The sequence below is a fragment of the Hippopotamus amphibius genome, chromosome 3 (assembly GCF_030028045.1).
Source record: "Hippopotamus amphibius kiboko isolate mHipAmp2 chromosome 3, mHipAmp2.hap2, whole genome shotgun sequence".
NCBI classification, from domain to species: Eukaryota; Metazoa; Chordata; class Mammalia; order Artiodactyla; family Hippopotamidae; genus Hippopotamus; species Hippopotamus amphibius.
In genome coordinates, this window is record NC_080188.1 from 176,167,422 (window position 1) to 176,195,380 (window position 27,959).

The 27,959-nt window shown below is 38.5% G+C and overlaps 1 protein-coding gene across 1 annotated transcript in view; it reads left to right on the plus strand.

The window, feature by feature from the left end:
* SLC9C2 (solute carrier family 9 member C2 (putative)) overlaps nucleotides 1–27,959 on the plus strand; it is a 79,472-nt gene that overhangs the window by 48,596 nt on the left and 2,917 nt on the right. The window contains exons 17-23 of the mRNA XM_057727238.1: nucleotides 1,718–1,867; nucleotides 7,845–7,896; nucleotides 9,629–9,777; nucleotides 12,401–12,526; nucleotides 18,598–18,696; nucleotides 20,896–21,063; nucleotides 22,470–22,601. Coding sequence (XP_057583221.1) covers nucleotides 1,718–1,867; nucleotides 7,845–7,896; nucleotides 9,629–9,777; nucleotides 12,401–12,526; nucleotides 18,598–18,696; nucleotides 20,896–21,063; nucleotides 22,470–22,601 — 876 coding nt within the window. The remainder of the gene's footprint in view (nucleotides 1–1,717; nucleotides 1,868–7,844; nucleotides 7,897–9,628; nucleotides 9,778–12,400; nucleotides 12,527–18,597; nucleotides 18,697–20,895; nucleotides 21,064–22,469; nucleotides 22,602–27,959) is intronic.

Consider the following 27,959-nt stretch of genomic DNA (forward strand, 5'->3'; position numbering starts at 1 on the left):
TTAAAAACCATTGCTGTAAACCCTGATAGCAAAAGGCACACATTAGAATCCTCCATTTAGTCCCCATTCTCCAAGAAATTTAACAGTGATCTTAAAGGCAGAATTGTCTTAATGACCAGACTTGTGCTTGTTGACTTTCTTTTTTTGTTCCTTCCTTGATTTTATATTAATGTTACCAAATTTTAGTGTTCATGAGAATGACTCTACAGATTTGTATACATAATTTATTTATGATTTTTTTCTTATGAGCTGAGTTTAGAGCCAAGTTCCCATATAAGGTATAACCCCACCATAATACAAACTACTCTAGAAATGAGGATGTATAGAATGAGGCTAAGTCTTAATAGGGAAGGTAGAGGCGTCCTTAGGTAATCAGCTTTTATACAGGGATCTAATGCAGATGAATGTAAAATAATTATTTTAGAAGGAATACTTTGCAACAAGTCTCTTTGAGTGAAATAAAGATTTAAAGATGTGTAATTGTTGACGTGAACCCTATTTAAAGTTGCTTTTTCCCTTTAGCGTGCTCTGACAAATCCCAGTGGAGTGTATTTAAGTAAATATAATCATGATCAGCTTTTTTTTTACTGGGCACTTACTATGTTCCAGGAACTGTGCAGACCACTTAACCTACATTATCTAGTCAAACTGTTAGAATAGCCCTGTGAAGTAGGTGTCACCACTTTATCCAGTTAGGTGTCCTAAGAGCCAGTCTCAGCAGTGTAGCTTTCAAAAGAAATAAATCTGTATTGGAAAACTTGGAAGAATATTGGAGATGTTTACTTTAGATCAGCCCGGGGATGCCAGTCCATCATGGAATAAAACTTTATAAAAATCCTTTTTAATCTCTCTCCCTCTGCCCCAAATTTCACGACCAGAATTAGCAGTTTAAAAAAAAAAATCTGTCCCTTCTCTGCTCTTGTGATTCCTTTACTGTGATGTTCTTTTCCTGGTCACATCTTCGTCTTGTGCTACCTGGCTACTCACCATCCTCCCTGTGCTCTGATGTGCCTCTGTCTCTGTGATTGACTGCATCACTCGCGTTGGGCCCCTCCACTGGAATTCTGGTACTTAGGTATTATTATCCTCACTGAACAGATAAAGACACTGAGTCCTTGAAGTCACTAAGTAACTTGCTCAAGGTCACAGAGCTGGTGAGTAGCAGAGCTTGTATTTGAATCCAGGGAGGTTTATCTTTAAAATCCCCCTCTCTTCAGTCATTGCCCTCTCCTGCCTCAGGTTATGATTAGAGAAATTTAGAGCTAAGGAGGATCTTAGATACCCTAAGTGAAAAAACTGAGGTGTAGAGAGAAGATTTATTCAGTTAGCAACCATCACCCACGTTATTGGGGTGACCTCTCTTGTCTCCTGAAAACTGGTGATATGGAGGATGAGGGAAAAGGCAGTGGTAGGGACGTCCCCTTAAAGCTACAGAACCAGTTATTCACTGAGCTTTCATTTCTTTAGAGAGTGGCTCTCAAACCCCAGTGTGCATAGAATCACCTGGGGGGCTTGTTAAAGCACTGATTTGGGGGCCTATCCCCAGAGTTCCTGATTTCAGCAGGTCTGGAGTGGGGCCTGAGAATTTGTGTTTCAGCAATGGCATCACATTTGTGTTTCTAACAAACTTGTTAGAAGTGACACTTTGAGAGCATCTGCCTTAGAGGGTGCTCTTCCTCATCAAATTTTCAGGGTTTTTTTCTCTCCATTATTCCAGATAATAATACCACTGCTGTTAAATATTGTAGATGTGCAGATCAAAAAGCGCCTCAGCTTGATGTATTGTATTACAAAAGGCTATGTCAAAAGTCAAGAGGATGCCAAGTTTTTAATAAGACAAATTTCTAGCCGAGAATCAATAAATCAGGTGAGAGACAAGCACTGATCATTTGGGGAAAACATCACTTAGGTGTATTGCTTTATTTATTTATTTTTTTATTCTTTTTTAAAATTTATTTTATTTATTTATTGCCCATGTTGGGTCTTCATTGCTGCACACGAGCTTTCTCTAGTTGCCGTGAGCAGGGGCTACTCTTCATTGTGGTGTGCGGGCTCCTCATTGTGGTGGCCTCTCTTGTTGCAGAGCATGGGCTCTAGGTGCATGGGCTTCAGTAGTTGCGGCACGTGGGCTCAGTAGTTGTGGCTCACGGGCTTTGTTGCTCCATGGCTTGTGGGATCTTCCTGGAGCAAGGATCAAACGTGTGCCCCCTGCATTGGCAGGCGGATTCTTAACCACTGCACCACCTAGGAAGTCCCTGTATTGCTTTATTTTAAGACCATTTCTGCATGCATTTGACCCAACAGATACATTATATCAAGTGAAGGGGATTCAATTGTTTTTTATGTGATACTAGGTGCTGCAGAGAACAGCCTGCTCTTTAAATTTCAGCTATGATCATCAAACTCATTTATGATCTTCAGGGAAGAAAATCTACTCACTTTTATTTTCTGAGTGCAGACGTTCTGTCTGTCATTGTAACGCTCTCTAAAAGGTAGGGCACTTGAAAAAGACTTCACGTAGGAATTGAAACATGAGCAAGGCTTTCAAGAAAGGGTCAGTCTGAAGTGGTGGGGGAGAGACGGAAAGAGAACAAAGGTTTGACAGTGAAAGCTTCAAATGCAGGTACTGAGGACCGGATGAGTGGTAGTATTTATTATTATTATTTTTTATCATTCAAGACCCTCCTCATTTCCAGGCAGTATGAGGTAAGGACCAAATGGGAGATAAGCACATAAGCACATTAGGAGCTCATAGGTGGAATGAATCACCTCCTAACCAGGTTCCCTCACACTAGTCTGTCCACTCCAGTCTCCTCTGCAACGTAGCAGAGTCACATCCCTAAATGGGCTACTTAAAGTTTCATGTGTGATTTTCTGGTTCAAAGTATTCAATAGCATGGCCTAAAAGGTAAGGTCTTTTTAATACACACACACACACACACACACACACAAATAGAAGAGAACACATATGGTAAAAAAAATTCATGCAAAATTTGGAACTTGAAAATAATATAATAAAAGAAGTAAAATTATCCCTCCCAGCCCTCTACTCTACCACCTCCCAGAGACGGCCCCAAAGGCACCATTCCTGTGTTAAATTCCTCAACTATTTGCCAATAATAATTTTAATAATATGCGTATGTATTTAATTCTTGATTTACTATCTCTAAACAGCCTTTATTTACTCTTTGCCATGAAGTATAAGGAGATTAAACATTCATCTCCTTTAACTTTTTCTCTCTCTCTTAAATTTTTGGAGCTATTATTTTTACAGGGAAATGGTATATAGCATTTACATTCTATGCCGTAAGTATAATTGTCTTCATTCTTTTCAGTAAATGACTCTATGCATGGAAAACCAAAAAATAATCTTTACTTTATGATTGTATAAATATTATTCACTGTAGAACCTATCATTTGATTGAATCCATTACAAAGGAAATATGATCCAATGTCATTAAAACTTTACTACTTGGAGACTCTTCTATATGAAACAGCAAATGAGTTAATTTTTTAAAAAATACCTTCCTTCTCTTCCTTCTCTTCTATTCCTCAGCCACTCTTTCTGGAGTCTCATGTGAGCTCCCTTTTGACTTCTCCTTTTATTATGCTGGATTATGCCCATAAGTAATTTTTTCCCATATGTCCAAAATTTTTTCCATGAATCCAAAATTCTTTTTTTGTTTTGATTTTGATTTAAATAGCCTGACTCTCCAAAACCATTTTCCTGAAGTCATTGCCCCTCTGTCTTCAGCATTGCTGAAACAAGACTGATTTTACTTTTGCTTTTGTAGGTGACTGTTTTCCTCACTCTTTAAAGTCTTTGGGGATTTTATCTTTATCCTTGGAGTTCTGAAATCTCACTGAGATATGTCTTGGTGTGATCATTTATTTTTTCCCATTTGTCCCATGCAGCACTTTGTGGAGCGTCTATAGACTGCTGATTACAATCTTCCTTCCATTACTTCTTTGATTATTTTCTCCCCTCTGTGGTTTCTATTTTCTCCTTTTGGCGTTCTTTTAAAGAGATCTTTGAATATCTGTGTTTAGCCCCTCTTTCAACTTTTCCCATAACTTTCAACTCTTTCCTCTTTGCATTGAGAACCCCCAGTTTGATTTTCCAGGCTCATAAGTCAGTCTTTAGCTGTATCTATTCTGTTATTCAGTCCATCTGTTAACTTTTCTTTTCTGACAAATACTTTTTTGATCTCTAAGAACTTTGATTGCTTCTTTTTTGTTTTTAAATGAATGTGATATTCTCTTGAATCTATTTTATTTATTTTTATTTTTAAAAATTAATTATTTATTGGCTGCGTTGGGTCTTCATTGCTGCACATGGGCTTTCCCTAGTTGCTGGCGAGCGGGGGCTACTCTTCATTGCGGTGCACAGGTTTCTCCCTGTGGTGGCTTCTCTTGTTTCGGAGCACAGGCTCTAGGCACGCGGGCTTCAGTAGTTTTGGCATATTGGCTCAGTAGTTGTGGTGCATGGGCTTAGTTGCTCCGAGGCATGTGGGATCTTCCTGGACTAGGGATGGAACCTGTGTCCCCTGCATTGGCAGGCATATTCTTAACCACTGCACCACCAGGGAAGTCCCTGAATTTCTTTATTTTAAAAATTTCTGTTTCCTGTATCACTTCTTCTTTGAGGTTTAGTCTTCTATTTGTTGTGTTTGGTTCTTATCTTTCATTCAGTTTTTTCCACCCAGTGTTTGTTGATTTTGGGTTATATTTTCATATACGTAGATGAAGGTCTAAATTGAATAGTAGCAATAGCTGAAGGGCATTTCCTCAGCCCAAGTGAGTCTCCTGATTTTTAATCCAAGAATGAATGTGAATCCTAATTACCGAAGCCCTAGATCTTATAATCGTGTGCATAAAAAATAAAATCAGGATGGGTTGGGGGTTACATCTTCTGGTTGTTATACCTATTTTTTGTGATGACTATTAGTTGCCTCAGGTTCTCAGCCAAGAAAGAGAGGCTTTTTCTTTATCAAATTCAGGAAGAAGGAGAGGCTGTGAAGACACCTAATTTAATCTTTTAATTTTTAATTTATAAAATACATAAAAGACATATTGTTAAATATCTTTAGCATTTATAATCAGGGACCACTATAGGAAGAGTATACCTGAATTTTAGGAAGGCATCTGATGTCTTTTATGATATCCTTATAGATTGGATAGAGAAATATCATCTAGATTTATCACAGGAGCATTGACTGTTGGATCAAATATTAATGTGCGACAGAATTCTATCCTGTTGATTTACTTGGAATATTGGAGAAGAAAATTAAAAGAGCAAATGAAAGTTTAGGTTGACCTATATTAGAAAGAACATAAAGCTATTCATAGGAGAAAAGATTTCAGAAACAGGAAGAGGAGAGAAGAAAAACAGGAGCCAGTGGGGGAAATTAAGAATGTGTTTTTAGGGAGATAAACTTGATGATGGGTGATGACTTAGAGGGCCAGGATAGGGAAGGTGGGAGGGAGTCGCGGGAGGGAGGGGATATGGGGATATATGTATAAATACAGCTGATTCACTTTAGTGTACCTCAAAAACTGGCACAACAGTGTAAAGCAATTATATTCCAATAAAGAACTTAAAAAAATGTGTTTTGAGGAGTTTAGGTGAAGGCTTAGAGATCTGGGGGGCAGAGATTTGCCTGGAAGTCTAAGACATGAAACGAATTCCCCTTTGACATTTTTTAAAATAAATTTATTTATTTATTTATTTTATTATTTTATTTTCGGCTGTGTTGGGTCTTCGTTGCACATGGGCTTTCTCTAGTTGCTGAGAGCAGGGGCTATTCTTTGACGCAGTGCGCGGGCTTCTCATTGTGGTGGCTTCTCTTGTTGTGGAGCACCGACTCTAGGCAAGCGGGCTTCAGTAGTTGTGGCATGTGGGCTCAATAGTTGTGGCTCGTGGGCTCTAAAGCGCAGGCTCAGTGGTTGTGGCGCACGGGCTTAGTTGCTCCTCGGCATGTGGAATCTTCTTGGATCAGGGCTCGAACCCGTGTCCCCTGCATTGGCAGGTGGATTCTTAACCACTGCACCACCAGGGAAGCCCTCATTTGACATTTTTAAAGGAGACTTCAGTAAAGGTTTAAATGTCTTATTGAGATGTGTTTAGATAATAAACTGCTGTTTATTCTGAAAGTGACATGGTTCAAGAAACTGGCCAGTGGCATCTCACCTTTAGAGAAGTCACATGTACATGCAGGCTTTCATGATTATTTTCTCTTTGTGGGCAGGAGTTGGTTTCTAATGCCTCTTGTGCAAGGTTATTCTGTGGCAGTTTTACAGAGCTGCTGTAGGTCTGGTCTGGTATGAAGGGGGCTTAGCTGCTGTCTCTGAACCTTTGTAAGCAGGGCTGGAGCACAGTATGTGGGTGTCATGTGCAGGCTAATAATTTGGCACCTTCCCATTATTGATTCAATGTTACCAAGTGAGAAGAAACAATTTAATAAAAATTATATACTTCAGGGAATTCCCTGGTGGTCTAGTAGTTAGGACTTCATGCTTTCACTGCCAAGGGCGTGGGTTCAATCCCTGCTAGGGGAACTAAGATCCTGTAAGCTCTGCAGTGGCCAAAAAAAAAATTGTATACTTCATTCTTATATTCAAAATGGAGGATTTATTTATTTTTTATTTTTTTAAAATTTTATTCATTTATTATTTTTGGGGGGGTACACCAAGTTCAATCATCTGTTTTTTAGTTTTTTTTGTTTTTTTTTAAAATTATTTATTTATTTATTTATTTTTAAAATTTTTTTGGGGGGGTACACCAGGTTCAATCATCTGTTTTTATACACATATCCCCGTATTCCCTCCCTCCCTTGACTCCCCCCCCACCCTCCCCGTCCCAGTCCTCTAAGGCATCATCCATCCTTGAGTTGAACTCCCTTTGTTATACAGCAACTGCCCACTGGCTATCTATTTTACAGTTGGTAGTATATATATGTCTATGCTACTCTCTCACTTCGTCTCAGCTTCCCCTTCACCCCCTGCCCCCCCAAACCTCGAGTTCTCCAGTCCATTCTCTGCATCTGCGTCCTTGTTCTTGTCTTGTCACTGAGTTCATCAGTACCAAAATGGGGGATTTATTAATGTGACTTTTCTAATCCAAAAACAATAACACACACTTAACTTTAACTGCTTAAACTTTAGATAACAAACCAGTTGTTCCCTGTAAATAGCATGATACCAGACATGATTTGGGGGCAGAATTTCAGTCATCTGTACCTGACCATCCTAAAGCACCATCAGTTGTTCAGTCCCAGGTCTGTTGATGTGGCCAAGTGGAAGCTCCAGAAAGAGTCAAACCTAGAGGGCAAGCTCCATCTAGAGCCATGTCTGGGACAGGGTGGGAATTTGACAAATACCTATTGTATGACTGATCAGAGATTGGTTAGCCCAGAGTGGAGCTATTTCTTCAGTTATGGTAGGAGTTATCTGTAGGAAACATGAACTGCTTGACGCCATATATTCTCATTATTCCACTTGTTTCTGCACTCCCGATTAGACTGGCTTCTCAAACAGCTGCTCTGTTGGCCACCCTCTAGTGGGGTGCTATCTGTGAGAATTCGCTGTTGTGCACAGTGGAGGGCACACTAGTCTTTTCTAAGAAGTATTAGGCACAGTAGTTATGTAAGCTGCTGCACAGCATTCCTTGCCCTATGAGTATGAGCCTGGGGAAAGCAGCAGAATTGACAGCGGGAAAATTTGACCTAAATATCTCCCCAAATGCTAATTGAGATTTCTTCTACCGTACTTCTTTTTCTCAGATTTTAAAGCCAGTGATGCACGTGGTGTAATTAGAAATTAATGTGTTTCTTAACTTTTCACAGAAATTATATGAAATTTTGGAAGCCAACAAACGAGATGCTGTCAAAGAACTAGGTAAGTAGTTGGAATATCTAATTTCCTGAAATCACAACTTATCATCCCATAATTTAACCCAAAAGAAGATAAGTTCATGCTTTCATTCAATCACTCATTCATTTATTCATTCAGTAAGCATTTAGGAAACACATGTGATGGGCCAGGTGTACAAAAAGTGCAGATCCTGGTGGGAAGTGTGAGCATATTAATAGATAATTGAAGAAAGTTAGAGGAGTTCTGTTATTTGCTATGGGAGCATAAAAGAAAGAATGGGGAGTACAGAAAGTATATTAAGTGGGCAAGATCAGATTCCTTAAGGTTGTAAGAAAAAGACACATAAAGATTACCTTTGACAGACAGTGTTGTTTTTGTTTTGCTTTACTTTGTTTGCAAGGATATTCGGGAATGTGGGGTTGCAAGGGATGTCATTTCTTGAGCATCTACAGTCACTCCGCTTGAGTTGAAACACACAGGGGAGCCCTAGGATTTTATACAATACTTCTTGGGTCTGTTTTTCTCATAAAGGGGCTGTGAGCCAGGCTCTCAGTATGCGCATAAGTATCTGGTAGGGAGCCTGGCATATGGTATGCCCTTAACAAATGGACGTTATTGTAAAAAGAAATAAAGCACAACCACTTTGTATTCATAACCACATTGAAAGATGCCATATGGATTTGTGAGGATCATACTTTCCACATCAAAATTGAAAGAACATGGTCTAATGAATGAAATTGTAAGTTTGGAGACAATAGGTCGGAATATTTTGGCACTGTCTCAGAAAATCCAGGGCCCATTGTTTCCATTTACATATTAGGCAGATTTTTCTTTTTGTGCATTTGAAGATTAGGGGCCTAGGAGCTGCTTGACTTATGTTTTAGATCAGTATGGAATATTACAAAATTTTCCCTTTTCAGTCATGTGAAAGGGAGTGCCTTTTCCTGTATGGTTACAGCAACCTATTGCTAATTATATCAAGAATTGTGTTAATGGCTTTATATTCATTATTTCATTTAATCCATAGAATTACTCCATGAGGCAAATACTATTATCATCTTCATTTTATAGATAATGAAATTGAGGCTGAGGAAGGTTAACTCCCCTGAGGTCCAACGGCTGGTAAGTGGTGAGCTAGATTTCAAGCCCAGGTGTATCTGACACTAAAAGCTATGCTCTCCACTAAGCTGTCCTTCATTTCACTGCTCATTTAAGTTAAAAAATGATTGAGTACCTTCCAGATGTCAGGCATTGTGCTCAAGGTTAGGACTACAAGGAGGCAACAGATGCAGTTTAAGCCTTAACTCCTAGTCGATCCCATGACTTCTCACAATCGTTAAAGAGGAACAATATGAGATTTGATCTCAGAAAGACCCAACAGCACAAGTCCAGGGGCACTTTCGTTCAGTTGTTTATTCATCCACCCAACAAAAATTATATAATACGGAGGATGAGACAAATAAGGAAAACTAATGCTACAATGTAATGAGTTCCATAATGAAGATATGTAGGAGATGCCATGGGAATAAGATGGAGTGATTTTCTCTTAGCTGGTGAAGGAAGCCTTTTTTCAACTTTCTCATCCGTAAAATGAAGATGAAAATAACTTTCATCCTACTGGTCTCAAAAGTTCTATATGAAACAGGAATGAAAGGATATTGTGTAAATACTTTGGAAATTATAAACTATTCTGCAAATATTAGTTATTATTGTGGTTATTGAATTGTTTGCTTACTGATGATTTTATTTGCTTCAGGACTCATAGAGCATGAGGGTCGTGATGTTGTCATTGCTTTGAAGACTAAGCAGGCAATCCGGAATGTCATTGCTAAAGCTCTGAAAAGCCTCACCTTCCTTTGGTCAAGAGGCATTATTGATAAACATGAGGGCATTGAGATGAATAAGGTAAGAAAGAAATTTTCCGTATTACTGGGTTCCATAAGGCCAACACTCAAGCCTGCAGTGCTACTCTAGCAGAGAATAATTAGTGAGGGAGATTGGCAAAAGGGTGAGTCGTGACAGTTGTTAACTCTGTAATTGCCTAAGAATTGTTGATGCCAGTGGCAACTAGTGCCAGTGCTACCTGGCTCACTGCATGTCAAAACCACTTGGTTGCAAGTAACAGAACCAACCTGAGCTAGGTTTAGCAAAGAAATGGAGTTGGAGGATTTATTGTAAGAACACAGATCCCATGGTAATCAGGCCACATGGCCAGGCCTCAGGAAGGGACTTCAACAGTGACCTAGAAAGCTTTCAGATTCTCCATTTCTTATCAGGATTGCCCTCTGTGGCATCTTCTTTCGGCTCCCTCTACAAACTCATTAGATTTTTCTGCCTCTCTATCTGCTGGTGGAGTATGTACTGCTCATTCCCACCAGCTGTGGCAAGGGAGTTGGTAATTATATAATGTTAACATAGACAGGACGGGACCAACTTGCATGTGTGTGTGTGTGTGTGTGTGTGTGTGTGTGTGTGTGTGTGTAGATCAGGGAGGGAACAGTTATGAGAGGAACAGGGAAGACACCCTCAGTGGTTAGCTGATAAATGGAATTTTGAAAAATTATAAATTTGCAAAAAAAATTAGGAACATAAGACAGAGAAAAAAATGTTTAATGTTTAATCCTACCACTCTATCACATCCACCATCTAGACTGTGAATTATGAAAATAGTCATTTTTCTATTCTGTACAAGGGTCTATCTGCTTCCTAGCATAAAGAATTAAAATGGAAGTTCTGGTCCCACATTTTGCCTGTATTCCCATTGATAAGCTGCTCCTGGGTGTCACATGCTTTTCCTTGTCACTGGCACCTTTCAGCCATAGGCCACCATGGACTGTGCTTCTGGATACTTCCTGGACATAGTCCCCTCTCCATGGCCCAGAAGGGAAGTGGGTGTGGGACAGGCCAGCTTTCCCCATTATAGCTCTACCTCATTCGTCTCTATAAGGTCACAGCACAGGACTGAATGGGTAATATGATTTCTCTTTAGTGTCTGTCAGAGGGACAAGAAAGGGCCACTTTACAGTGTTCTTCAACTTCCAGCTCTGCGCACATTGTGTTTGTTTGTTTTTTGTACAAGAACATTTTCTTTTATTGTCTAAAGGACTTGCTCATTGAAACAGTTTTTCCCCCCTTAAATTCAGCTGAAATTTATTTTTTGCTCAGTTTCACTCTAATGTTGTCACACCTCAATCCCATCCTATAATCTTACTTCTATTTCATCTCTTTTTTTTTAAGGTAGTTATTTTTTGAGCTCTTTATTGGAGTATAATTGCTTTATACTGTTGTATAAAGTGAATCAGCTGTATTTATACATATATCCCCATATCCCTTCCCTCCCACAACTCCTTCCCACCCTCCCTATCCCAGCCCTGTAAGTCACCACCCATCATTGAGTTGATCTCCCTGTGTTATGCAGCAGCTTCCCACTAGCTATCTATTTTGCATTTGGTAGTGTATATATGTCAGTGCTACTGTCTCCCTTTGTCCCAGCTTCCCCTTTGCCCCCCTGCCCCGTGTCCTTAAGTCCGTTCTGTACATCTGCATCTTTATTCTTGCCCTATCACTGGGTTCATCACACATTGTGTTTTGTATTTTTGTATATTGTTCCTTTCTTACTTTGAATATTGTGTAAGATTCAACTGAATGCTTGATACCTATTAGTTAAAATAAATAATAGCCCTTATGAAGAGAGAATCTTATTTTTTCCTATATGTTTATTCAGAAAGGTAATGGGTAAATCAATCATTCAACAGTTATTTATTGAATGCCTACTAATTGCCTAATTGTCAACTAAAGAGATATAATTATCAATCGCGGGTCATAAAGAGCTAGGTAAATCTAGCCAATTTAATTGAGTAAATATTTGTTGAATACCTACTACATGACATGGACTCTTGAGGAGACTGGGATACTTAGTGAATACAACACTGACCCCAAAGCCTATGGATGCTTCCTCTTTTTCGCATTTAGTCATTTATTCAGCCAATCAACAAAAGTTACACATAATAGATAAGTAAAAATAATAACACTACAGTGTAATGAGTTCCATAAGGGAGATTTGTAAGAGATGCTATGGGAATAAGGCAAATAAGGGATTATCTCTTATATGGTGAGGGAAGTCAGAGAAGGCTTCTCAGAGGCCACAAGACTAGAACTATATCCTCCAAAATTAGAAGAATTTAGAGAAGCAAATCATTGACGTGAAAAAAAATTTGAACATAGCGTTAAATCATATGGGAATCAACTGTGAATATTAGATAATTTGAGATTAAGACAGGGTAGAATACAACTGTGAATTGGCTTATAAAGTGATAAATTCAATATGAGTTAATATACTAGTTAAAATAGTAGAAAGGATAGTAATAAGGGGAGAATAGGGACAATTTAAATAGGGTGAGAAAAGCTCTGAGTCAAAATCATGGTTAGATTTGCATAACAGTATTTTATTTAGATTTCCTTCATTTTTACCTAATGTCCCTTTTCTGTTACAGGATCTGATCACCATTATTTTGATTGTTTGTTTTAGGTACTTCTTGCAAAAATAAAATCACTGAATAACTTTCCAATGGCAATCCCGCCCCCTACTCCTGACAAGTATCTTCATAATATCATTTGGCTAGAAAATAAAGATGTTCTCATTGAGTTCTTCAAGGTAAAGATTCTGTCTTCTAGCTCAGGTTCAATGATAATTATTTTTCATTTTTTCCAATCCCTAATTCACGATTAACAAAAAAAATCCAAAGCAAGAATCCTGTAATGGCCAGTGAAGGGTAAGTCAAAATGGAGGCCCAGCAAAACTGAGAACAGTAGATTTCATTGTGAGCCTAAAGGGTAAAGATTTTTTTATAATTGCCTATCTGCTTAGGATGAGTTATCTGTGTTACCTGATTATTACCAATCCCATCTTATTTTCTGTTGTAGAGCCCTGGACTTCCAGATGCACACTCTGGAAGAGCCTTTTTTTTAGAGCAAGGGTCTCATATTTAAATTACTATGCAGGCCAGGCAGATAATATAAAGGTAAAAACCATCCGGGTGTAGTATAAATAGGAAACAGTGAGGACTGTGGTATATTCAAGAGCTCATGCTCTGTCTAAAGTCAGCTGAGTGCTGCCATAGGAATTTGCACTCTTTCAACAAATATTTGTTGAATAGCCTCTATGCACCAGACTGTTCTAGGTTTGAGGATATGGCAGTGAACAAAATAAATAAGCCCCTGCTTTCATGGACTTTGTATTATATGGATAGAGATGTACAATGAACACATCCGTGCATAAATATATAGTCTGTCAGATGGTGACAAATGCTGTATGGAGAAAAGGTGAAAAAAGGGTATGTGGTTAGGCAGCTGTTTTATACGGGTGGTTAGGGAAGACTGCTCTAATAAGTTTCCTTTGGAAAGAGATCTGAAATAAGTGTGGGAGCACACCAGTATAGATACCTGGGAGAAGGCAAGTACAATGCCCTGAGGCAAATGTGCTTGCTGTGTTCAAGAACTATCACAAAGGCCCCTGTGGCAGGACCAGTGATGGAGGGAGGAGATGATGCCTGAGCAGTTGTGGAGAGCCTGCATTTGTAGAACTTTGTAGGTCATTGTAAGGACTTTGGCTTTTACTCTGAATTAATTAAAAGGTTTTGAAGAGAGACGAGACATGATCTAACTTACACTTAAAAATGATCACCTGTTGATGTGTTGAGACCAGGCTGTAGGGGTCAAGAGCAAGCCAGGGAATCCAATTAGGAGGTGATTATGACAAGTAGGCAAGAGATGTTAGTGGTTTGGGTGAGTGAAAGTGGTGAGAAGTGGTCAGATTCTATTTTTTTAAATTAATTAATTAATTAATTTATTGGCTACATTGGGTCTTTGTTGCTGCCCGTGGGCTTTCTGTAGTTGTGGTGAGCAGGGGCTTCTCACTGCAGTGGCTTCTCTTGTTGTGGGGCATGTGCTCTAGGCGCACGGACTTCAGTAGTTGTGGTGCACGGGCTTAGTTGCTCTGTGGCATGTGGGATCTTCCTGGACCAGGGATTGAATCCATGTCCCCTGCATTGGCAGGTGGATTCTTAACCACTGCGCCACCAGGGAAGTCCCAGTGGTCAGATTCTTGACAGATTTTGAAGAGAGAGCATACAGATGTTGATTGAGTGTTAGAGAAAGAATAATCTAGGATTTTAGTCTGAAAATAGAGAATAGTCTGAAAACAGAGTAACCATTTACTCAGATGGGGAAGAGAAGACTTATATGGGGGGAGGGGGAGACAAAAGTTTGATTCTGAATAGGTTAAATTTGAGAAAGCTTTTGGACATCCAAGTGGAGCTGCTGAGCAGGCAGATACATAACTGGAATGCAGGTGGGAGGCCAAACTGGAGAAGGACATTTTGGAGTTGTCAGCATAGAGATAATATTTAAGGTCTTGAAACTTGATAACTTAAGGAATTATTATAGACATCCAAGGATTGAGTCCTGACATATCCAACATTTAGAGGTGGGGAGATGAGGCAGAATTAGCAAAAAGAATTGAGGATAGAAACCGTGATCAGATTGATGATTACCAGATGTGGGGAGTGGAAGCCGGGTGAATTGAAGTGAGTCAAAGGGTGCAAACTTAAGTTATAAGATAAATAAATACCGGGGTTGTAATATACAACATGATGACTATAGTTATATAGTCATATATGTGTAGTATATTTGAAAGCTGATAAGAGAGTAGATTCTCAATGTTCTTATCACAAGGAAAAAAATTTTTTTGTAACTATATGAGGTGATATATATTAACTAAACTTATGTGGTAATCATTTTGCAATATGTGTGTGTCAAGTCATTGTGCTATACACCTTAAACTTATATAGTACTGTACATCAATTATATCTCAATAAAACTGGGAAAAAAAAGAACTGAGTTATCCATCATATAGGAGAAAAAAAAAATGATGTCCCAGAGCCAAGTGAAGAAAATATTTCACGGAGAAAGTGATCAACTATGTCAAATGAGGATGAGAGATTAAATAAGATGAAGATTGAAAGTTGACTATTAGATTTAATAATGTAGAGGTCAGTTTTTTTAAAAGAGGATCCATAAATCTGAATTTTTATGTGAAAATTCCAAATTTTTAAAACTTGGCAACCAATTCAGAATTTTAAAAATACTGAATTGTGTAATCCAAAATGTGTAATCCAAACAAAATACATCTGTGGACTGGATGTGACTCATAGACTACCAGTTTGTGGCTTTAGTTTTAAATGGCTATATATGAATTATAGGGATAATAACTTTTTCGTCAACTTGTTAAAACCTGTCAGATTTTTGGAATCAGGAAAACTCTGACAAAGAATAGTACTTGTTTAAAACAAATAAATAAATAAAAGTTGATTGTCAAAAAATAAACGTAAAAAAATAAAAACATTAAAATTAAAAACTAAAGATGGTATCAGTTCCAAATTCTTAAAAGAAAAAAAAAAGAGAAAAAAAGAATAGCACTTGCTTTACTATAAATTTGGTTGTACTGTACCTTGTGATCTAGGCATGGAGATATATGTCATCTGTTTATGTATAATGTCAGATACTCAAAGCTCAGTAGAAACTCCATTATGATTGCTGTCTTTCTAGAAAAATGTCCCCTAACATTCCCTTGTTTTCTGTCTAGAAAGACGGCAATCATAGTGGAGTTTCTACTGAGCTTTGAGTATCTCATTTCATTTAGGCCATACTAGTGTTTTCTTCATATCAGAAAATTTTGAATTTTTCTTCAAATCAATTTCAAATTTAGTTAAATTAAGACTTCTTTGGTTGAAAGTAACAAAACTCTACTTGAACTAGTTTAAGCAAAAAGGGGAACTTACCGAAAATATATCTTGGTAGTATACAGAAGCTAAGAAACAGTTGACTAACTCTGAGCAGGGTGGGGACTCAGGCCAGCTCTGGGATGTCAGTGGTAGGAATTTGTGGACTGCCGAGACCAGCTCGGCGACTCGAGGTGAGTGACGGGTGCCGCAAGCTTGAAGAAGACACAGACACAGACTGAAGAGAAAAGTGGGACCGGGGGGGCTCAAGACCTCTCGGATCAAGAGCCCTGCTGACTCATCCCAGGCTGCTTTTATTGAGTTCGTGGGCTAACATTCTCAGGTTACACTCATAAACAATCAAAGGCCTCACATGACTGAGGCAATTATCTTTGTTTACTTCCTGGGTCTGAGTTGAGCAGGTGTGGATTTGAGCTGGGGGTGGAGAGCAAAACAGCCCTGGGGGCAGGAGACCTCTCTCAGATATTGGGGGTCTGTGCCCCACCCGTGTTGGCCCCTCTGCGACTGTGCCTGTCTTAGGTTGTTCCTCCCTTGAGGAATCTTACCCGTCTCTGGCTAACCAGTCATCCTCCAGGGCCAAACACGGTGATATAAGGAAGGCTTTATGCACCACCCCTGTTGGCCCCTCTGCGGCTGTGCCTGTCTTAGGTTGTTCCTCCTCTGAGGAATCTTACCCGTCTTTGGCTAACCAGCCATCCCTCAGGACCAAACAGGGTGATATTAGTCTCCACGCCCCGCACCCTCAGCTCCTCCACTGCTCAAGCAGGACATTCTGAATCCCATCGCTGGGCCCACATACTTCAACATTTTCAATGTTTCAAAAAGGTTCCAGAATGTCTTCCCACAGTGGACCCTTCCTGTAGCATTTGGCTATGATGACTCAGTTTGCAACTCCCAGGCTCTTTGTCCCTCAGTTCAAATTCTTGAGAGAGAAATCCAACCGGCTTAGCTTGAATCAGATGTCCAGCTTTGGGGAGTACAAGTGTGGCTGTGAGGAGGGGGAAACCTGATGGGCAAGGGCCATTGGGGTAGTTTGGAAAACAGATCTCAAATAAACGAGGGTGAGAGGTGAGGGATGGGCCTGGACTGTGAAGAAGGTATTTAGAGGGTGTTTATTACAATATGTATCCTGTTCAGTTTTTTAAAATATCCGACTTTAAAATAAAATTCAAATTTGTCTCTTTATAGGTAATACTTTCACAAGTATAATTAACTGATTGTCTTGCAGTGAATGGGGAAGGAATGGGAAAAACCATGAGAGAGAACTTCATAAGTTAATGATTTCCATACACCTGGGTGAATCTGTAACCGGGGCACAACCTTCTTCTCCTCCTTAACCTGCCAAGCCTCTGCAACGCTGTCAGACTCTCTCCACCCCCTTACAGACAGGGCTCACTCTTAAAGTGTCCCTTTTCCTTAATATGTTGGCTCTTGCTAGTCATTTAAATCCCATTTCACTAGGGTAAAGAAAAATGTGATGAATTGTAAGCATATGGGCATTTTTCTCATGAGGGGCAGCCCAGGGATTGCGTGGATCATTAAAAATCTGTATAGTAATCAAAACAAACACCCCTCATTGTAGACATTAATTTCAATCTTGGTCTCCAACACAGCAGCAATAGTTAATTTTCACTACTCCTTCCTTCTTTCATCCTCCAAATGGTGTGGTTAATTAAAAAGGTAATATGTGCGAAGATAAGCCTAAAGATAACAGTTGAAAAAAAAAGGTCTGAGTAATACATAGGCTGGATAATTGGCTTTAGGTGAACTTTTTAAAAAATTGTGAAGTCATCCATGTTTATTTCAACACTGCAAAATAATTCAGAAGTGAAAAATGGAAACCTTTTACTCCCCACATCATACTTAGAGATAACCGCTATGAATGATTAAAAAATGTTTCCTACACATCTTTGTAAAATGCAAATCTGTCAACATAATTCTTCTGTTACATACTATTCAGTGACTACCCCCTGGTTTTGGGAAAAGCTAAAACTTTTTACTGTGCCTGTGAGCCCCTTGGAGATCTGGCCCCAGCTCACCTCTCTAATCCTGCCTCCACCCAGGCTGCATTATGACTTTCCTGGGCCCCAGGTACTTCTGCCTTTTCCTCTGTAAAAAAGCACCAGAAAATTTATACTCTATGATTGTGTTAGTATAAAGATGAATATATTCGTATTAGATGTTTTAGTATTAATACATTTTACTCTACCTAAAAGTTCTTTTATTTTCTTATGATTTTAAAAGAAACTAAAACATTGTTGTGAATCCTGAAAAGTACTGTGAACCCTGGACATTGTGCCTATTGATGCCCAATGGATAACTCAGCCCTGGCCTCCACCTCTCCCTGCCTATGTGAGATGTATTGAATGATATGCCGTTACCCCCAATACAGTTATTCTATTTGCTTCTGAATCTTTGCAACTGAATCCTCTGCCCTGAATGGTCTTGTGACTCATCGTATCCTGACTATCTGTTACTCTTCCTTCAGGTTTCAGTTTAGCTGTTCCTTCCTCTGTAAAGTCTCCCCTGCACACCCAAGATAGGGTCCTGTGGCCTTTCTGAAATTTTTTCCCAGAGTGCCCTGCCCCTATCTTCTTGATCAGAATCATTACACTTTATTGTAAACATTTAACCAACCTGGCATTTATTGGATGTTTCTACCGGTCACTCTGCTAGGTCCTAATCACAAAGTCTACAATTTGCTTACTTGTCCCATTTTCCCCCTAAAAGTTAATGAGGTATGTCAGGTCAAAACGTTATAATTCATTAACAAGCCAAAGAGTATAATTTGTTTTTATGCTACTTTTTAGTTCTAAAATCTCATTTAAAGATTTTAGCTTTAAAATCTTGTTTCTGTTTAGAGAAGTAGACTATGAAGATTTGTGTTGATTCTCCTTTTCTTTCCTTTTCTTTTTTTTTCTTTTAGGAAAGAGCCAAACTTGCCTATTTTGACTATGGAGATGTCATTTGTAAAGAAGGTGAAATGCCACAAGGAATCTACTTAATTATTTCAGGAATGGCAATCGTAAGGGACTATTTATTCTTTACTGAAAATGTATTTTGAAATATGTAATGATCACATAAAGAGAAATTTAAGAACCAAGAAAGTTTCAAATTTTTCACATAATTTCTTTTCCAAATGAAACCATTCCTGTTCAGAGTGAACACCACAGCTGAGAGATAATTATAGTACCCACCATCTGAAAGGTGCTTCCCTTCTTACAAAATGCTTTCATAATTATTGCTTATTCCTTACAACGGTCCTGGGAGGAACAGTCTTTTCCATGACATTCAGATAAGGAACCCAATACTTGGAGTGGCTGGGTTACTCACCTAAAGGAAATGAGAGTCAAGAATAAGGAAACAGGCCACAACGTCAGATTCTCTCAAAGGTCAGATAGGATGAAGCTCATACCATTTTTAACCAATAGGAGGCTTTTGTTGTCAGTAGAGTGATAGGGACAAGAATCCTTTAGAAACTGAATCCTGTAGCCGAATCCATGGGTGAGCCCCAGCTGTGACCAACACAATTCCTAGATCCTAGATGACGGTTACAAGTGACAAACTCTTAATATCGTGCAAATAATATATTTGGCTTTCTATTTTTGGAATGGGTGTTTCAGACCTTAAAAATACGAAAATTAATCATGGAAATGAACGATTACGAGGGCGAGTCAAAAATTATCTGCGCTCTGGCTGTAGAATTTATAGACGTTTTAATATAACCAGAGTGCAGATAATTTTTGACTCAGCCTCATACAATAAATACTAACTAACACATGTATAGCACTTATTAAGTGTCTGGCACTTTTCATTCACCCATTCACTCATTCATTCAACAAATATTTACTTCATTACTACCGTGCAGCAGGCACTGTTCATTCCAGGCATAGAATTGACAAAAACCAACAAAAATCCCTGTCTTCTTAAAGTTTAATTTCTAGTAGAGGCATAGAAGGAGATGGGACAATGGACAAAATAGTAAGTTAAGTATATAGTATGTTAGCGGTGATGGAGAGATGAAGAGGCTAGTTGTGACATTTAAAAGGATGGTTGAGAATGGCAGTATGTTATGACATGTAATCATATAATCAACCTTATGAGAAAACTGATGGACAGAGAAATCAATTCATTGCCCCCGCCCCTGCCAATCTTTGACGACTACTTGCTTTTCTACTTTTGAGGGCTCATGTGATTACAATGGGCCCATCAGGATAATCCAGAATCATCTCTCTAGGTTTAGCTGATTAGTAACCTTAATTCTATCTGCAGACTCCCTTCACAGCAATTCACAGATCAATGTTTGACTGAATAACAAAGAGATAGGAATCTTGGAAGGACTTCTTGAGAATTCTGCTTACTGCAGATGTTATCCCCTTTCCTTGGTTTGCAAAAAAGCAGAGACAGTCTTCATAACCCAAAAGGCCTTTGAACTGCATTCAAAATTAAATTTAAAAAATGTTCAAGTCCTTTGGAAGCATGAATGCCTCTAAAAATTTGAGTGATAACCACTAGCAGGGTGCGCAGTTTTCACAGCAACTCCTTCAGTGACATTTCTTCCATTTCCTGTGTCTTGAACAGTAACCTTCCTCTTTGATATTTACGGCTAAACTTTCTGGAAAGTTTTGTAATCCTTCTGGTTGATTCCTGCATCTTCCTCCTGGAATCTGATACCTTTCTTTTACCCCCACCCATGCCTACCAGTTCTTTGCCTGAAGTAACCCAACCATCCTGTGTCCATCCTAAAAGCTTTTTTCTGTTAATGTCTCATGGTCATTATTCTTAAGCATCTTAAGCTAGGCAAGGCTTCTACTGAAATCATGGCTTGGGCATATTAATTCATGATATCTGATTTATCCATCCATGCAATCAAAATTTTTTTCCACCTGAGACACTACCCCATTGTACTAAGAATATCTAATAGAGTGGGTTCTTGCATTAGCGACAGGCTGCAATGACCACTTTTGGTGGAATTTTTATGTAAGGCAGGTAAACAGGGGTCACCTGTAAAGTTAAAGATTAGAAACAATCTTGCCTGTAGAGTTGAAATGTGAAAGAAACCATGATTTTTGTGAAGCCTAATTCTTCCTTCACACCTGAAAGTCTTCATAAAGAATCTTTTCCTTCCGTTGTAATGATTGTAAGAAACACTGGGACCTCTTAGGGTTTGGTCAAGGGCTTTTAATTTTGTATGTCCCTTTGCACAATTTTTTCCCCTTTGCAGTTGCAGAGTTCACCTCCTACCTTTGGAATAGATAGGAGCCTAAGGGCTGATAGAGAGTCCACAACCAGGTTTACAGAGTACTGTACTAGTGGAGACATAATTGGAGAGTTGAGCTGTCTGCTTAAGCGCGAAATTGAATATACTGCCACCTGTGAAACTATTTTACAGGTAAGAAACTGGTTTTGTCTATATTGTGGGTCATTAGTTAATTCTTCCTCAAGTCAATAAGGAGTGCCAGCATCTTTTTTTCCTCTGGGTTCTGATATCTTATTTAGGTCACCCAACCAGCTACTGTGAAGCAGTACAGCTGAGAGAGGCCAATTTAGTGTCTCACTTCCACTATGGCAGCGGTCCCCAACCCCCTGGGCCGCTGGACTGGTACTGGTCCATGGCATGTTAGGACCCGGCCACATAGCAGGAGGTAAGTGGCGAGTGGGCAAGCGAGCAAAGCTTCCTCTGCTGCTCCCCATCATTGGCATTGCCGTCTGAACCGCACCCCCTCAACCCAGTCCGTGGAAAAATTGTCTTCCACAAAACAGGTCTCTGGTGCCAAAAAGATTGGGGAGCACTGAGCTATGGGATCAGGAGGGAGATATTTTAACCAAGGAGTCTTTGTCACTTTTTTTCATTAAAAGAGAAAATATCTAACTTTTGATGTTATGAAGATAAGGAAAATACATATGTAAAGTGCCTGGCATGTTTAGGTGCTCAATAAATGGCCACTATGATGGGAGTAGTGTTTTTAAAGAATAGTTGTGTTTCAACTCTCTTCCACTTTCGCTTACTAAATAAGAAGTTTATTTAACAAATAAATGGCCTGATATTGCACTTAGCTGTGGGGGATTCAAATGGAAATTAGTGAAATTTCCCACTTACAAAGAATTCTCAAGATTTTGGGACTGTTAGATGCAACACAGCAGGGTTCAGAGTCTTAGGAGTGTGACAAACTGAAGGGAATGTTGCTTTATCAGTTTCATACCATTTCAGTTTTGAAAGAGGATAGAAGGTATGAATGAGGCTGAATTGAATTCACTGAAGTTCAGGCAGCTTGAATTCTGAAGGTGTCCTCTTCCTTATTCGGATTGGCACTTTGCTCTGGAAACAAATACTATGAATGAGCCCACTTGACCTACTGTGACAATAAAAATAGATAAGTTTATGTGGCCTAGTTCCTTAATCTCGGGCTCATGATTATCCTAGCTATTGATTAGTATAAAGTTTCCTGGCCCTTTTTTTTTTTTTTTGATTATTTTAGTTTTTTTTTTTAAATTATTTTTTTGGGGATACACCAAGTTCAATCATCTGTTTTTATACACATATCCCCGTATTCCCTCCCTTCCTTGACTCCCCCCCCCCCACCCCCCGATCCTGGCCTATTTTTAAGTCCATAGCTTTAATCGAACCATACGTTTTATCATCTTATACTTAAATGGCAGAGTATCATAATTACTATACAAAAGTTGATAGTTTTTCTAGGAGGTTAGGTGAAGAGGAAATCTACAGGCATTTTTTTTTCCTGATCTTTGTGATTTAGTTTTGAATCAAGCATATTGTCCGATACCTTGTCATTTCAGGCCTGCTTTATCTCTCTGGAAGATTTATACGAAGGCTTTGATGTCTTCTGGCCATCCCTGGAATATAAAATATGGTTGAAGCTTGCTCTCAGTGTTGCCTATCAGTATTTTGAAACAAGTCTCCTTGATGAGGTAAGTTGCATGATTAAAATATGAAAGAAATTTTATTTACTGTATTTTTTACAAAATGCATTTCACATTTTGGAGACAAAGAAAGGAAGGTGTGTCTGATCTTTCAAAGTAAGATTTCAGAGTTCTCACCACTCTCTTATCCTGACTTCCTATAAGTAGTCAGTCTCCTTGTGACAGCTGATTTTCCCAGGCTACCTGCAGCCATCCCTTAAAAATAATAGTCAGCAAATCTTAAATAGGTAGATCCCCAAGAATCAAGCATAGCATTAATTAGAAAGAGTTAATGAACACTCAGCCTGGTGTTTATTTTAGTCTACTCTATCTACCTATGTTAATATAAATCTCCTGCCTTTTCAAATTTTTATTGTTTACTAAGCCTCATCTATGAACTTTCTCTCCCAAAAGTAGCAGTTAAAGTCTGTTCTTGGGCTGGCACATTTTACAACCCCATATTTACACCTCATTTAGTAATTTTTTGAACCCCTATCATGAGTCAACAACTGGAGAAATGACATACCTGAAGTTCAACAATATTCATTGAATTGTGATATATATATATAATCTGAATATAAACATTGGGTTAAAAAATTAGCATGTCTCAAGAGAATGAGAAGACAAGCCACAGACTGGGAGAAAATATTTGCAAAAGGTACATCAGATAAAGAACTATTATCCAAAATATACAAAGAGCTTTTAAAACTCAACAGTAGGGAAAAAAAACCAGTCTGATTAGAAAATGGGCCAAAGGTCATAACAGATGCCTCACCAAAGAAGGTATACGAATGGCAAACAAACATAGGAAAAGATGCTCCACATCCTGTGTCATCAGGGAAATGCAAATTAAAACGACAGTGATACCCCTACAAACCTCTTAATTGGCCAATATTTGGAATACTGACAACACCACATGCTGGCAAGGGTGGAGCAAAGGAACTTTCATTCATTGCTGGTGAGAATGAGAAATAGTACCTAGCCACTTTGGAAGGCAGTTGGGTGGTTTCTTACAAAACTAACATACTCTTGCCATATGATCCAGCAATCACTCTCTTTGATATTTATCCAAAGGAGTTCAAAACTTATGTCCACACAAAAGCCTACACATGCATTTTTTAAAAAATTGAAGTGTATTTGATTTACAATGTTGTGTTTGTCTCTGGTGTACAGCAAAGTGATTCTGAAACATACATTATATATTCTTTCCCAGATTCTTTTCCCTTATATATTATTACAAAATGTTGAGTATAGTTCCTTGTGCTATACAGTAGATCCTTGTTAGTTACCTATTTTATATATAGTAATGTGTGTTTTATATATAGTAGTGTGTATATGTTTATCCTCCCCACCAATCCCCTTTGGTAACCGTAAGTTTGTTTTCTATGTCTGCGGGTCTATTTCTGTTTTGTATATAAGTTTATTTGTATCATTTTTTTTAGATTCCACATATAAGTAATGCCATATGATATTTGTCTTTCTCTGTCTGGCTTACTTCACTTAGTATGGTAATCTCTAGGTCAGTCCATGTTGCTACAAATGGCATTATTTCATTCTTTCTTATGGCTGAATAATATTCCACTGTATATATACCACACCTTCCTTATCCATTCATCTGTTGATGGACATTTAGGTTGCTTCCATGTCTTGGCTATTGTAAATAGTGCTGCAATGAACGTTGGGGTGCATGTATCTTTTCAAATTATGGTATTCTCTGGATATATGCCCAGGATTGGGATTGCAGGATTATATGATAGCTCATTTTTAGTTTTTTAAGGAACCCGCATACTGTTCTCCATAGTGGCTGCACCAATTTACATTCGCACCAACAGCATAGGAGGGTTCCCTTTTCTCCATACCCTCTCCAGCATTTATTATTTGTAGACTTTTTTTGTTTTAATTAATTAATAAATTAATTTATTGGTTGTGTTGGGTCTTTGTTGCTGCCCGCAGGCTTTATCTAGTTGTGGCAAGTGGGGGCTACTCTTTGTTTTGTGTGTGGGTTCCTCATTGCGGTGGCTTCTCTTGTTGCAGAGCATGGGCTCTAGAGCACAGGCTCAGTAGTTGTGGTGCACGGGCTTAGTTGCTCTGCGGCATGCGGGATCTTCCCAGACCAGAGATCAAATCTGTTTCCCCTGCATTGGCAGGCGGATTCCTAACCACTGTGTCACCAGGGAAGTCCCTATTATTTGTAGACTTTTTGATGATGGCCATTTGACTAGTGTGAGGTGATAGCTCATTGCAGTTTTGATTTGCATTTCTCTAATAATTAGCGATGTTGAGCATCTTTTCATGTGCCTTTTGGCCATCTGTATGTCTTCTTTGGAGAAATGTCTATTTAGATCTTCTGCTCATTTTTTGACTTGTTTGTTTTTTTGACATTAGCTGTATGAGCTGTTTGTATATTTTGGAAATTAATCCCTTGTCAACTGCATCATTTGCAAATATTTTCTCCCATTCTGTAGGTTGTCTTTTTGTTTTGTTTATGAAAAACCTACACACAGATGCTATAAACACAGATGTTTATAGCAGGCTTATTCATAATTGCCAGAACTTGAAAGCAATCAGCCAAGATGTTCTTCAGTAGATGAATGGATACATAAACTGTGGTACTTCCAGACAGTGGAATACTATTCAGTGCTAAAAAGAAATGAGTTATCAAGCCATGAAAAAGACATGGAAGAAACTTAAATACTAAGTGAAAGAAGCCATCTGAAAAGGCTATATACTCTATGGTTCCAACAATAGGACATCCTGGAAAAGGCAAAACTATGAAGACAATAAAAAAGATCAATGGTTGCTAGGAGTTAAGGTGAGGAGGCATGAACAGGTAGAGCATAGAGGATTTTTAGGGCAATGAAAATAGTCTATGGTACATATATGATGGATGCCTCTCATTATACATTTGTCCAAACCTAATGTAAACTATGGATTTGGGGTGATTATGATGTATCAGTGTAGGTTCAGTGATTGTAATAAATGTACCACGCTGGTGGAGAATGTTGATAATGAGGGATGCTATACATGTATATAAGGGCAGGGGGTTATGAGAAACCTCTGTACCCTCCTCTCAATTTTGCTGTGAATCTAAAACTACTCTAAAAAATTGTCTGAAAAAATTAGTACATCATACTAAGGCAGTCATGTTTCTTTTACTATGTGGCAATAATAATTTTCAGAAAAATTTTAATAGAAGGGTAAGGAGATTTAAATTCTTTTCTTTTTCTTTTGCTTTGCTTCTTCATGAGAAGTAGGATAAGTTTAGAGTCTAGTATGAAACTCCAGAGGAGAGAATTAGGACCGAAAAGTTGAAACTCTATGGAGTCAGACTTGACTCAATAATAAGGTGAATGTCCCTTCTTTTTTTTTTTTTTTTTTGAAATTCACAGGCAACACATATTCATTATATAAATCAAAAAATACAGTTACAAAACGTAAGAAGATGATAATGTTCTACCCCAGTTTTACTCCCTAGAGAATCTCTAGTTAACAATTTGGCTTATTTCCTTCTAGTCTTTTTCCATTAAAGAACTAACCGATTAAGACTTTTTAGAACCCCCAGGCAATAATAAGATTATGCTGTAGCCCCTCCTTTAGACCATACAACTCAAAATGGACATGTATTTAAAAACCAAAATAGCTTTTTAAGAGATTTTTCTGGTTATAAAATTCTAGATAAGTTTGCTAATTTTCTTATGTTTTTGGTGCCCCAGTTGTGCTGGCGCCCTCAGTGATGAAGTGTTTGATTTGCACGTCAGGGATCAAGATGTGAGGGCTGGGTCATGTAGCTGTGTACTTCCTGTGGCTGGAGATGTTCAGAATGAGCTGATCGCTCCTGTCAGGGCAACGCCCAAGACATTCCTACTGTTGGACTGCCCTCTAAGCTCCTATATTAGTTTGCTGGGGCTTCTGTCACAAAGTACTATAAACTGGGTGACTTAAACAACAGAAATGTATTGTCTCACAGTTCTCAAGGCTAGAAATCTGAAATCAAGGTCATGGCAGTATTGGTTCCTGCTGAGGGCTGTTGGGGAGAATCTTGTCCAGGCCTCCCTCCTTGGCTTGTAGATGGCTGTCTTCATCTTCACATGGAGTTCTCCTTGTATGCATGTCTGTGTCCAAATTTCCCCTTTTTATAAGGACACCAGTCATATTGGATTAGGTGTCCACCGTATTCCAGTTTGACCTTATCTTACCTTAAACAATTACATCTGCAATGACCCTATTTCCAAATAAGGTAACATTGTGACATACTGGGAGTTAAGACTTCAGTATATGAATTTTGGAGGGACACAATTCAATCCATAACAGCTCTCTTCCAGCTCTAAAATCTATGATTCTTGGAGTATGTGTAAGTTTTGTTTTGTTTTGTTCTGTTTGTTCCCTTGTCAAGTGGGACGTTTGCTTACTGCAAGGTAAAACCTGTGCATATTTAGGACTCTGGTTCTTGTGCGAATAGAAATCCAGCAGGCATAGTTGACTGCCCTGCTGTGGCTGATTATAAATAAATCAGGGCTGGGCAACCACATTCAGGGCCACTAAGTAGTAGCAATATAAAAGTTCTGAATTCAGAATCTTGTCAGAAGTCATTCTGAACTCCAAATAAATTCTGTCTGTTGGCCCCAGGATCCATTTGCCTTTTGGCACCCTCAGAGAGCTCAGCTAAATCACTGAATTTGCTTTCTTCTTCTTTTTTTAAACTTTTGATCTTTATTTTAGCCATTATTTTTTAAATTGAAATCTAGTTGATGTACAATGTTATCTTAGTTTCAGGTATACAACATAATGATTTGCTATTTACATATATAATGAAATGATCACGATGATAAGTCTAGTAACCATCTGCTCCAAAGCTGTTACAATGTTATTGACCACATCCCTTATGCTGTATATTACATTCCTGTGACTTATTTATTATGCAACTGGAGGTTAGTACCTCAGTCTTCGTCACCTATTTTATCCAACCTCCCACCTCCCCTCCCTTCTGGCAACCACCATTTTGCTCTCTGTATCTGTAAGTCTGTTTCTGTTTTGTTTTGTTTGTTCATTTGTTTTGTTTTTCATATTGCACATATAAGTGAGATCATATGTTATTTGTCTTTCTCTGTCTGACTTATTTCGCTTAGCATAATACTCTTTATTTATTTATTTATTTATTTATTTTCAGAGGTTTTATTTTTAATCACTGACATTTTAAATGTTAAAATGTATAGGAGTGAGCTCTACTTATCATGAAAATTCACTTATGTAGGAATTTGGTACATAAGCGAATTTGTTAGCATAATACTCTTTAGGTTCATCCATGTTGTCACAAATGGCAACATTTTATTCTTTTTATGACTGAGTAGTATTTCATTGTTTACATGT